The 12,832-nt window shown below is 55.8% G+C and overlaps 1 protein-coding gene across 1 annotated transcript; it reads left to right on the top strand.

Annotated features, from left to right (window-relative positions):
- The first annotated feature begins 5,716 nt into the window (after positions 1–5,716).
- On the top strand, positions 5,717–10,098 carry GPR37L1 (G protein-coupled receptor 37 like 1). Its single transcript, XM_025921208.2, has 2 exons — positions 5,717–6,475; positions 9,262–10,098. Exons 1-2 carry the CDS (start codon positions 5,846–5,848, stop codon positions 10,072–10,074), a joined length of 1,443 nt encoding a protein of 480 aa, XP_025776993.1. The 5' UTR covers positions 5,717–5,845; the 3' UTR covers positions 10,075–10,098.
- The last annotated feature ends 2,734 nt before the right edge of the window (positions 10,099–12,832 follow it).

Here is a 12,832-nt window from a genome sequence, read left to right as displayed (position 1 = left end):
TGGTACTAACGCAGAGCCTGACGTGGGGCTTAATCCCACACACGGTGAGATCACGACCTGAGCTGATATCAAGAGTTGAATGCTTAAAAGAAAAAAAAAAAAAAAAAAAGGAGTTGTATGCTTAACCGACTGACCCACCCAGGAGTCCCTTACCTTTTTTTTTTTTTTTTAACATTTATTTATTTTTGAGACAGAGAGAGACACAGCATGAACGGGGGAGGGGCAGAGAGAGAGGGAGACACAGAATCGGAAGCAGGCTCCAGGCTCTGAGCCATCAGCCCAGAGCCTGACGCGGGGCTCGAACTCGCGGACCACGAGATCGTGACCTGAGCTGAAGTCGGACGCTCAACCTCAACCGACTGAGCCACCCAGGCGCCCCGCCCCTTACCTTTTAAAAAGAATTTTTTTTAATGTTTATTTATTGAGAGAGAGGCGGGGAAGGGGCAGAAAGAGAGGGAGACAGAGAATCCCAAGCACCTGCACTGATGGTGTAGAGACCTACACAGGGCCCAGTCTCACGAATCCTGAGATAACGACCTGAGCCAAAACCAAGAGTTGGACACTTCACTGACTGAGCCACACAAGAGCCCCAAAGTCTTACCTTTTTAAAAAAGTGTCTATTTATTTTTGATAGAGAGCGCAAGTGGGGGAGGGGCAGAGAGAGGGACACAGAGGATCTGAAGTGGGCTCTGTGCTGACTGCAGGGCTTGAACCCAAGAACTTTGAGATCATGACCTGAGCCGAAGTTGGACACTTAACCGACTGAGCCACCCACTGCCCTCTGAAGTCTCACCTTTTTACAATGCCTTTACAATGCCCGTATTTCATTGCAATAGCATCCTTAGGTCCTAGATAATACTCCGTACCTTTTCCCAAGGAGAAAACGGGAGGACAGAGAGGTTCCGTGACACCATGGCACCCTCCTCTTTTCCTCCTTGTCCTCACAATTCATAGTTATGTTGGGTGGGGGTTGGTTTTTTCAGTGCCTGCCTCCTTCACTCGAATGGGAATTTCAGGAGGGTAGAATCATGCCTGTGTTGTCCACTGATTCCTGAGTATCTGAGATAATGCCTGGCACATAGTAGGTGCTTAATAAGTACTTGTAAAATAAATGAATGCTTGATTATTGATATTACAGTAGGGCTAGCTCGTGGCAGAGTTGGGACCAGGTCTCGGATTCCCTGAGAAAACACGCTTTCCCATTTGTGGCCCGTCCTCCAGAGTAAGCCCACTGTGCCCCTTGGGCCCAGGAGCCCAGAGCATGGAGAACTGGCCCAGTGGGACCCAGTGGGGTCAGAAGTGTCTACACCTCTCCTGCCCCTAGTCTGGTGCCAGCTGCAGGCCAGAGGGAAGTCCCTATTCAGGCCGAGAACCCGGCAGCGGGGAGACCTGTCTCAACACTTGCCCTCCCTGCCTCTTCGTCTGCCTCCTGCGTCTCTGTGCTGCAGTTTCCAAATCTGTACCATGGAGAGAATAGCATCCTGCTTCTAAGGTCGTGGCAAGAATTAAATGAGGTACCACGCCCACTAACACGTACACAGTGCTTACCATACATAAACGAACTCCTTTAATCTCCACGACAAGCTTGTTAGTATCAGAAGAAGAAACTGAGGCACAGAGAGGTTAAGTGCTTGACCAAAGCCACACACACACACACACACACACACACACACACACACAAACTAGTAAGTGATAGAGCCGTTTAAGGAGTTACATCCAGACAGCCTAGTTCCAGAATATACTCTTCATGGAGAATGCATGATGCATGGAACTCACTCAGCAAAATGTTAGCTCCTATTATTTTCCAGGGTGGCACTTCCACGGCGGCCCAGAGGCTCTTACCTCATTCACTGCCATGGGACAGTCCCATCCCTCTCTCTTCTACCCTGTCCCACTTAACTACCTTTGCTGCCAGCACTGGGGAAATTCCCAGGGAGAAGCCTGGGAAATTCCTGGAATCAGGGAGAGGCATTCCGAAGGGCTAGGGAAGACTTTGTCTTCTGCCTGGTATGCTTAATGAATCAGGGAGGTGCTTCTGGCTGGTCCGAGAAGACTCCCTGAAGCAGAAGCAGAGAAGGGAGAAGAGCATCTCTGGGGGGTTTTTGTTGGGTGCCCTCAGGAGGGGTGGGGTGAAACGGTAGGTAGGGGATAGATGAGACACCATCCCCCTTGGTATCAGCCCCTGGGAACGCACCCAGTCATGTCGTCAGACTGCCCCTTCAGACCTCTGCAGAAAGTCTGAGGATGGGGCTTGGGCAGGGTGGGGTCGGTAGGATAGGAGGGAGAGGCCTGCCTTCACTTCCATCACTGGACATCTGGTTCCACCTAGTGGCCTCTGATGTTCCAACTGTCCTAACAGACCCAAGGAAGCTCAGGACCAACAGAAGGGGGTGGGGTGGGGTGGGGGGTGTCTTTCAACTGGTCAGTGTTTCTTGAGCCCCTACTCTGTGCAAGGCACACTCTGTGTTACAATGAGGCATATTCATGAGTATAAGAAAGGAGCTGAGGGCTAACAATTTCCCAGCTCACCACAGGCCAGCCCTGTGCTGAGGTCTACACTGTGTTGGCACATGCCTGACCACGGAGCACTGGGGATCAGGGCCTGCCCTTGACTTCTCTGGATTTCAGTGTCCACTTCTGAAAAATAAGAGAGCTGGTGTAGATCATCCTTAGGGTCTCCTCCTGGATAAAAATTCTGTAAGGTTACACCACAGAGTGGTTCAGAGTTTCAGCTTTGGAGTTGGGCAAACTTGCATTTGGATCCCATGAGCTATGCATGCTTGGACAAGTTACTTTACCTCTCTGAGCCCGGGGTAATAATGTAGAGATAAGTATGATAATTCTACCGAGTGTTTAGCACAGGGCCTGACACTTCCTGAATGCTCAGTGAATGATGGTGATGATATGGGTGATGACTCTATTTACCAAAATCACTGTATCACACGGCAGCAGGTGGTTTCAACACCAACAGCCTGAGTGCCATGGGCGTTTGGAATGATCTGACTCACTCAGGGGCTGGTCCGGGAGTCAGTTCTGCAGTGGGATTAAGAAAGCACAATTCCGGGGCGCCTGCGGGTGGTGGGGTGGTGGGGGGGGTGGGGGTGGGCGGGTGGCGCTCAGTCAGTTAAGCATCCGACTCTTGATTTCGGCTCAGGTCATGGTCTCTCGGTTCATGGGATCGAGCCCTGCGTCGGGTTGCACGCTGATGGTGCAGAGCCTGCTTGGGATTCTTTCTCCCTTCTCTCTGCCTCACCCCCACTTGCACTGTCTCTCTCAAATAAAGAAACTTAAAAAAAAAAAAAAAAAAAAAAAAAACAACCACAAGTCCAAGGGTGGACCACACGACGTTTGGTCTGAGGGCTAGGTGACCCATCCTCCAGCTCCTCTTCCACCCCTTCCTGAGGATATGGAGCCTGAGTCCTGGGCTCTCCTCTCTGCTGTGGGGACAGGGGGTGCTGGCAACAAAGAGGACAGTTGAGTCCTCGGCCTAACTTCTCTGCAGCTTCGTTGTGACATTCTGAACTGCAGACAAGGTCAGTCCTGCAGCCACCTGGGCCTCCTGTCCCCACAGAAAGAGTGGACAGTAAGAAGCCAGAAAGATAAAAATGTCATGAATTTGTTTTACAATTTTTTTTATGTTTATTTTTTGAGAGAGAGACAGAGCACAAGCCAGGGAGGGGAGGAGGGAGAGGGAGACACAGAATCCGAAGCAGGCTCCCAGCTCCGAGCTGTCCGCACAGAACCCCACATGGGGCTCGAACTCACCAACCGTGAGATCATGACCTGAGCCAAAGTCAAACGCTTAATCGACTGAGCCACCCAGGCGCCCCAGAAAGGTAAAAAATTTTTTAAGGCCGAAGATGCTCCTTGACCTTTTCTGAGGGTATGCCAGTCTTTTCTTTTCTTCTTCTCCTTTTCCTCTTCCTTTTTTCTCGGGATTCCTCTTTTTGCTCAGTAGGTTGGGGCCCCTCTGGGTAGGACGGAGGCTTTCCTGGTCAGGAAGTCTTCCAGGGAAGTCACTTCCAGGTTGATCTGCTCCTACGAGGCCCTGGCTAATGTTTGCTGACTGCAGAAGTGACTTTCAACTCCAACCACAGCGGTCCAGTTCTTCTCTTGCTCCAGCTCCGAGGAGTGGGACCACCGCAGCCTGCCCTCTCCTGGTTTTTATTCCATTCTCTTCCTGCGCCCCTTCCTCCACCCTGCACCTTCTGCTCTGTGTGCTCTGTGATCTCGCCGGCCCCCTGGCCCACCCACACCTTCACCCTCCTATCTCCATGTCCAGCCCTAGCCTTTCTCATGAACTGCAGATAATTCCTTTAAGCCAAGGCTTTCCCCCACCCTCTTCCCCACACAGGTGAGTGTCTTGCTGTTCACCCCAGCCTAGGGGTCAGCCTTGACCTGTCCCTCCTCCACTGCACAGCCAAAGCCCCGTGACGCTGGCCATTTCCCTGCACTCTGCTCTTTGCCACCCTCCGGACTGCCCCTGCCTCCTGTCCTGCGTGCATCTTCCTGCTCCAGCCTATCATGACCCCAGCTGCCTATAAGGGAGCCCTCTAAACACCCTGCTCAAGACCCTGTTCCTCCGCTTAGCAGCTTGTAACACTGTCCACTGCCTTTCAGATAAATGTAAACTCCTTGGCCTGGCCTACAAAGTCCTTCCTGGCCCTGCCTATGCTGACCTGTCCAGGCTCCTTGTTCCGAGCTCCCAGGCCCTCTCTCTGCAGTCCCTTGCATTCCAGCCTCCTTGACATTCTTGCTGGCTCTCAGGTGCGTGGCCTACTGTCACATCGCTAAGCCTTTGTATGTGCTGTGTCTTCCGCCGGGAGCACTTCCCTCCCTGCTGTCTGTCTGGCAGGCTCACAGTCATTTCTCAGGAAGCACTCAAATGCCCCCTCATCTGGGAGGCCTTCCAGATCCCTCCAGGCTCCTCTGGGTTCAGACTTGTCTTTTGCCTTTCACAGCATCTATCACACTGAATTGTAATTATTGATTTACATATCCCTTTCCCCCTCTGGACTGAAAGCTCCTTGGTGGCAGAGGTCTTTTACGTATTTGTTTTCTGACTGTCTGGAGCATAGCAGGTGCTCAGTAAATACTGGTCATTGCAAATGTCCATCCATCTCGTGATCTGGTGTCTGGATCAGAATGCGTTTTTAGATTTTGATTGTTTTGCTTTCCGCGAGGAGTTCGGGTGGTTAGAAGGCAGGCGGATGGACTTGTGCTTGTTGAGTTCAGAGCTCTGGAGTCAGATCTGGGTCCTGGGCCTGGCTCTGCCGTGTATCAGGTATGCCGGTACGTGACTGAAAGCCTGCAAAGGGGTGATAATAGCATTTACCCTATAGAGCTGTTGTGAGTGTTCGTCAGCTGAGTGCTAGGATCTAGGGAGTGTTCAAAAAATGACAGTTTCAAATGTAGGAGATGCCTGAGCATTGTCTCCCGAGGCAGAGTGTGAAGGCCTGTGTTCCAGTCCCCGGTCTGCCCCTCCACACCGTGGGACCCTAGGCCAGCCACGTCCCCTCTCTGGGCTCCAGCCTTCTCTTCAGAGGCTGGGAGCAGGTGGCCTCTGAGGCCTCCACAGGTCTGACCTGCCGTTGCCCTGTGGGACCCGAGGAGGAGTGTCCTGGAGGGCAAGATGAATGCTCTATGTCCAGCAGAGGGCCTTGCCCGGCCCCTGGCCAACGGGGTGGGAGGGAGCAGCTCGGGTCCACTGGAGCAGGCTGGTGATGCCAGACGCCTGACTGGAGGCGGACCAAGCGGCCAGCTGCCTCTCTCCGGTCAGCCCGGCGCTTGGACCCCTCTCTCTCACCTGCTCTTCGTGGGGCAGCTGCCTCCTGCTCGTCCGGCCATGCAGTGGCCGTGGCCGCTGGCCGTCTCTCTTGCTGTGGTGTTGGCCGCGGGGCTGAGCAGGGTGTCTGGGGGTGCCGCCCTGCACTCGGGCGGGCACAGAGCCGAGGCCCAGGAGCAGCAGAGCCGGTCCAAGAGAGGCACTGAGGATGACGAGGCCAGGGAGGTGCAGCAGTATGTGCCCGAGGAGTGGGCCGAGTACCCGCGGCCCATCCACCCTGCTGGCCTGCAGCCCACCCAGGCCCTGGTGGCCACCAGCCCCAACCCAGACAAGGACGGGGGCAGCCCAGGCGGCAGGCGGGAGCCTCGGGGCAATCTGACGGGGACGCCGGGTCAGAGGCTGCAGATTCAGAACCCCCTGTACCCGGTGACCGAGAGCTCCTACAGTGCCTATGCCATCATGCTCCTGGCCCTGGTGCTGTTCGCTGTGGGCATCGTGGGTAACCTGTCGGTCATGTGCATCGTGTGGCACAGCTACTACCTGAAGAGTGCCTGGAACTCTATCCTCGCGAGCCTGGCCCTCTGGGATTTTCTGGTCCTCTTTTTCTGCCTCCCTGTTGTTATCTTCAATGAGATCACCAAGCAGAGGTTGCTGGGTGACGTTTCTTGCCGGGCCGTGCCCTTCATGGAGGTGAGTGTGTGTCCAGCTCTGGGGCTGCAATCCGTCAGGCTGTCGGAAGTGGGACATGTGGGTGTGCGGGGCCCCAGAGGCCCAGAGCTCCGTCTTGCTTCTCCTCCAATTTGGGCAAGGAGACAAATGCGGTTTTGGTTCCCGGTGGCTCTCAGGGAAACCAAGGCATCTAGGGGGTGCAGGAAGGTGTGTGGGAGCCCTGGGGGCCAGCCTCAGCCTGGTCTCTTACTTCCGGAGCAGCCTCGAGGCAGATCTCTCCCCCTTTCTCTTTACTCTGAGCTGTCCCCTCCCTGCCTTAACCCCCCTCCGTCTTTCCACCCCAGAAATTGCTCCGTCATCGGTGTGTGTCTCCTTTTTCTCCCTTTTTGCCACCGCCGCTGCCCTGCACCCACAGGGTATTGACTTCTGAATATCCTGCTTCCCTAAGCAGTATGTAAAGGGAGATTCCAGTCTTCTGCAGCTCCCCCAGGTCAAGTCAGTATCCACTCCCCTTGAACGCAAACGCCAGAAGGAAAGTCCCTTCCTTACTGTGACTATTGTCATCCCTCTCTAAAAGGGAAGACCTAGTTCTGGGTGCTAGAGCCTGGGGGCGAGGGGCTTCATGTCAACTTATGTCTCTGACATACCGGGTATCACTGGGGCAGGTCACATCTCCTGTCCAATTTGCTTATTGCCCAACCATGGGGTAGACCAGATGGCCCCACTGGTGGGTTTATTCTACAATTCTAAAATATATCACCAACGTCATTTCTGGGAACTCCCACCTAACGACAGGCACATGAGTGATGACGGATGTATAGATCCTACACAGAGAGCCTAACCCAAACATTACAAAAATATACCAATATATGTGCATTTATGTGAGACACAGCAAGGCCACTGTGTCTACATAGGGGCACAAAATAAGCGAGCAGCCTTTTAAATTTTGGCTACGGGTGGGGCGGGAGGGAGGCTACTAATGAGGACTGGAGTAGCTGTGGCCTCCCCATGAAGGCTGCTGCTCCTCTCGAGAGTGGATGATGCTGTGGGACGTGAGTGGCTTGCCGGAGTGGAGAAGGAAACAGGATCAGGCGTCTGGACGTAGGTTCTGTTCCCAACTCGGTCCCCAGTTCACTGTATATTAGTGATGATTTCATATTTGGACAGACTGAGGCTCAGCAGTTGGGGCAGCCCTTTGTGTCCTTCCCAACCCAGGGAGACTGCCTCACCGTGGCCCAAAGGTACCCAAACCTGAAAGAAGGCCCTATGGTTGGGGCTAGCCCCGGCATCTTCGTTATCATCTGGGGCTTAGGACCCAGGTGCACTGTGAAAGGTTGGGCAAGAGGACTAGATTAGAAACCAGGCTTTGCCCCTCACTAGCTGAGTGACCTAGGTCTGCTTAATCTGTCTGAACCTCAGTTTTCCCCTCTGTAAGTTGGGAATAATAATAATAACTATTTGAATGAATTCTTGAAGGATTAAATGGGAAATATCGACAAAGTCCTTAGAATTAAAATAATTCAGTAAGTGGTGGGTTTCACCAGGGAGGGTCTAAGAGCAGGAGAGGAGGAGGGCAGACGCATGTGAACTCTTGTCTGCACGAAAGCCTGCCCTGCCTGACTGCGGGTCTCAACATACCTAATACCTAGGCTGTGGCTCACAACCTCCTGGGCCACCCGCTCCACACCTCCTGGAGGATGGAGATGGTTCATGAGCTGACAGAGCCCCCCTTTAGGCTGGGTGATGGGGAGGAGTTGAGAGAAAAATACCCTGTCCCGGAACCCTTCCGTAGGGGGGATCCTAGGAAGGCCCGCAGGAGGGAGCAAGAGAAGGCAAGTTGGAATTTTTTTGTGTGTGTTATTTTTGGTTTCGTCCAAGCCCCAAGGCTGCTCTTCCGCAGGCCTGGGCTCCCCTGCCAAGGGAGTGGGGGGTGCCGGTTCTCACAAAGATCACTTGGTGGCTGTGCTAATGAGCCAGAGATTGTGTTCCCCCAGCCAGAAGAGGGAAGAATTTGGACGGAAGGGGGGATCTGAGCACAATCCCTGAGTGTGGTTGAGCATCATCTGATAGCTTGGGAGGGTTCTCCTCTTCCTCTCTTCTCTCTGGCACTTTCTTCCCCTGCTGCTCTGGCTTCTCTCTCTTGGCTCACAGGGTGATTTTCCTGTGTGCTCAATGAATAGCATCAGGGAGGGTGGGCCCAGGCTGTTTTGGAGGAAGGCTGCTTCCTCACGCAGCCAGGCCCCTAGCTTTCTTGGATAGGATGAAGAGACAGAGAGAGAGAGAGAGAGAGAGAGAGAGAGAGAGAGAGAGAGTGTGACTGAGCCATGTTTCAAAAACCTTTCACCTGAGGCTCATAATGGGATAATGGGACCTGGGGATGGAAGGACCCATAAAGACCCAGAATTGCTATGTCTTTGTCTTGATTCTTCATTAGGGAAGATATTCCAGAGTCTCTCAGAGAGCATATGGGTCTGTGGGACCCAGGCCATTCATTCCCTAGCCCAAGAGGCAAAGAAGCAGGGTGGAAAGAGTCGGGCCCGTCTGTGTGTGGATCTCAACTCCGCCATCCACCTAGTCACTCATCCTGCCCGAGCCAGTTTCTTCGTCTGTACGACGGTTGGCTGCAAGGATGTGGCGACGTACGTCAAGTGCCTGACTCGCGGAAAATACTCACTAAATGCTGGTTGTCATTACTGTTGTTTCTACACTTACCACCCAGTTTCCCGTCTGAGCCAGAAACCCAGGCCTCCTCCCGCCTCCTGGGTTTGACCACGTGCTTCTCTCCTCCTCTACACCTTTGCCCACAGGTCTCCTCCCTGGGAGTCACCACCTTCAGCCTCTGCGCCCTGGGCATCGACCGCTTCCATGTGGCCACCAGCACCCTGCCAAAGGTGAGGCCCATCGAGCGGTGCCAGTCCATCCTGGCTAAGCTGGCTGTCATCTGGGTGGGCTCCATGATCCTGGCTGTGCCCGAGCTCCTGCTATGGCAGCTGTCGCAGGAGCCTGCCCCCGCCACGGGCACTGTGGACTCATGCATCATGAAACCCTCGGCCAGCCTGCCCGAGTCCCTCTACTCGCTGGTGATGACCTACCAGAACGCCCGCATGTGGTGGTACTTTGGCTGCTACTTCTGCCTGCCCATCCTCTTCACGGTCACCTGCCAGCTGGTGACGTGGCGGGTGCGGAGCCCTCCCAGGAGGAAGCCGGAGTGCCGGGCAGGCAAACACGAGCAGTGCGAGAGCCAGCTCAACAGCACCGTGGTGGGCCTGACCGTGGTCTACGCCCTCTGCACCCTCCCCGAGAACGTCTGCAACATCGTGGTGGCCTACCTGTCCACTGAGCTGACTCGCCAGACCCTGGACCTCCTGGGCCTCATCAACCAGTTCTCCATCTTCTTCAAGGGAGCCATCACCCCCGTGCTCCTCCTGTGTATCTGCAGGCCGCTGGGCCAGGCCTTCCTGGGCTGCTGCTGCTGCTGCTGTGCCGAGTGTGGTGGCGCCTCGGAGGCCTCAGCCACCGGCGGCTCGGACAACAAGCTCAAGACCGAGCTGCCCTCCTCCATCTACTTCCACAAGCCCAGGGAGTCGCCCCCACTCCTGCCCCTGGGCACGCCTTGCTGAGGCCAGGCTGCAGCCTGGGTTGAGGGGGGGGGGCGCGGGAGGAGGGGCCAGGTGGGGCAGGGCGGGTGCCCCCCAGCCTGTGTCTGGTGTTTCTGGCCCCATAGGTCTTGCTTCTCTGCCCGTCTTGCTGTCTAGAGGTGGACTTGGTCCCTCTTGTGGGGGTTCGGGTGCGTCAAAGCCCCTTCCCCCAGCAGGGCCTTCCCCGGCTGTCTCTTGGCGTCTCCCAGCCCTGTCCTCGGTGGGTGGTAATGCTTCCAGGTCTTTAGAACTGCCTAGAAACTCCCAGTCCCCCAGCTGGGAGCCAGAACTTCACCTGCCTCTGTCTTGGAATCTGCTGTACTTTAGTTGGCTGCTCTCTAAGCGTTGCCTGCTGACTCTCATCCATTCTAGAATAGGGGGCCCTTTGGGGGCCAGTCCTGCCTGGCTCTTCTCTGGACCAGGTCTGCCCTAGCCTTAGACATCTCCTCCCGGCACCTTCTCTTCTTCCGGAGGATTTCTCTCTCTTTCTTCTTCCTTCTCTGACATATCCTGGGTTGCCCTGTGCCAAACCACACCCCCCCCGCTGCCGCCCCGCCGCCATCCGCCCCGTGGTAGGTACTCCCTTGTAGAAGGCCCTTCTTCAAAAACAATAAACTAGGTAGAACTATCCCTGTGCCCACTGGAGTTTCTTGTGCCACATCCTGACAGTGCCCAGATGCACCTGGCCCTTCTCCAGGACAGGTGGCGCCCTGGGGGGATTCCTCCCGGCCGCATTTGGCCCTTTATGGCCTGTGGCTGATGTCCTGCCCAGCCTTATGGCCCTACGGCTTTTGAGGGGCAGAGTGGATGAAGGGCTTGGGAGGTGGAGTGCTAAGTCTTTGTCCTAGCCTGAGCCTGAGCATCCTTGGGAAGTCAAAAGGCGGCAAACTTATCTCTTCTGGAGCCCCCACTCTGTTCCTCCTCCTCCACAAAGCCCCCATTTTAGAGAAACCAGCAGCCTTCCTCGGTGAGCCCGGGGCCTTCCAGCCTCTCTGACTCTGAGAGCTGCTCTTTTTCAGTTTCTTAGAACAGACTGTTTTGCCTGTAGACGGCCCAGCTGCCTGCTCCCTGTCTGCCCCCACCCTGCCCCCACCACACCCCTCCCTGGCGGCCAGAGCTCTGTCCTGTGCCCCCAGAAACCCCTCAGCTCCTCCTGCTGGTCTTGCCCCGGGTGTCCCACTTCCACCAGGTACCCCTCTGGGGTCCTTCCACAGCCCCCCTTAACCCTGTTTGGGCCTCGAGGATCTGGCACAGGTTCAACCAGAAGGGACACCTCGGCCTAGGCCACAAATCACTCCCTGCCTCCTAAGCCCAGCTTTGTCTCAAGCGCAGCTCTGGGTCCCAGTGGCGACTTCTGCCCGCCAGATCCACCTAGAACATCTGCACGGGGCCTCGGAAGGGATGATGAGGGACAGAGGTTGCTGAGCGCACTGGGCTCCTTTCTCCTCTGACCACCCCACCCACACCCCTTGGCCTCAGCCCGGCCCCGACCCAAGCCTCCTTCCCCCCCTCTCTTGGGGATCTTAATGGCCTTGTTCTCTCTTCCTGGCACCCACCCCCAGGACGGGTGACGCCAAGAGAGAGGGAGGCCGTTGCTAAGTGATGGAACTGCCATGCACACACTCTTTGTGCTGGGGAGTGACACCCACCCATTTCTCAGCAGACCTGTTGCCACAGTGACCGAAGCCCTCGGCTGTGTCCGGAGAAACTTAAGATGGGTGGGCGGGGCGCAGTTTGGAGAGGGAGCCAAAGGCAGGCGCGCGGCACTGAGGATACGGGGGCCATTTTCTCTACCCCCACCCAAATCCCTCTCTACCCCCGTCCCCACCCTCGTTCTAGACGCACCAGTAGCTTCCTATGGGATGTAGGGAGGGGGCCCGGGGTGAACTGAGGTGAAGTCTGGCACGGGGAGAGGGCCGAGGATGGAAGGCTGAGGGCAGGGGAGGGGGCACCTTGACATCCTGTTTGGGGGGACTTTTCCAGAGGGCACCCCCCCCACCCCTGCTTCTCCCTCCTGCTGCTTGGCCAGCTCAGGGCTGATGAGAGGGGGAAGATGGTGTCTCGAGGCCCTGCCACCAGCCCCGCCTTCCATGCCTGCCAACGTGAATGGCTTGCAAGATTAGTCAGCAGGCCATCAGGGCCTTGGGAAAGAGCCACTGTCCCTCCGGCCTGGGCCAGCTGGGGGAACAATGTGGCGTTTGTTGCTCAGGGGTCCCAGGCTGCTGGTGGGGGGGCGGGTTGGCACACTGGCGGGTGGTGGATTTGAGCTGGGATGCTCAGAGGCAGCACAGACATTCTCCCTCCCCCTCGGGGCAGACTTTAGACCAGCCCTCAGACCCCGAGGCGGGGGGTGGGGGGGGTGAGGGGGGTGGGGGGTGGGGAGAGGGCAATCCACGGAGCCTCCCCCTTCAGCTGGGAGTGGGGGGCAGAGAGCACGAGCACTTTGCATTGAGAATCACCTCCCTCCAATGGGACCGGACGTGGTCATTGAGCCTCTCAGTTTCCTCATCTGTAAAATGGGAACAACCCCTCTCTCACAGAGGACTACAGTCATTAAACGACACAAGATATCCAAAGCATCTGGCATGACGCCTGGCACCTTTTCTTCCTTCCTTTTGGGAAATGAATTCTCTAGTACTACAGAGTAGGCTTGCCAGGGTACTCTCAAAACTCATCCAGGCTTTGGGACTTGAAAGGGCCCCAAACGATGATTTACATATATACGCACAGTCTGTTCCCG

The sequence above is a fragment of the Puma concolor genome, chromosome E4 (assembly GCF_028749965.1).
Source record: "Puma concolor isolate L17-30 chromosome E4, mPumCon1.1.hap2, whole genome shotgun sequence".
Classification (NCBI taxonomy): Eukaryota; Metazoa; Chordata; class Mammalia; order Carnivora; family Felidae; genus Puma; species Puma concolor.
The sequence above is the reverse complement of the archived record's forward strand: the minus strand, read 5'-3'. Positions and strand labels throughout refer to the sequence as shown.

What these genes read in the sequence shown, in the direction of transcription:
- GPR37L1 (XM_025921208.2), top strand. Translation starts at nt 5,846, where the DNA reads ATGCAGTGGCCGTGGCCGCTGGCCGTCTCTCTTGCTGTGGTGTTGGCC. An exon ending in GGGCCGTGCCCTTCATGGAG is followed by an intron (nt 6,476 to 9,261) that starts GTGAGTGTGTGT and finishes CTTTGCCCACAG; the next exon opens with GTCTCCTCCCTGGGAGTCAC.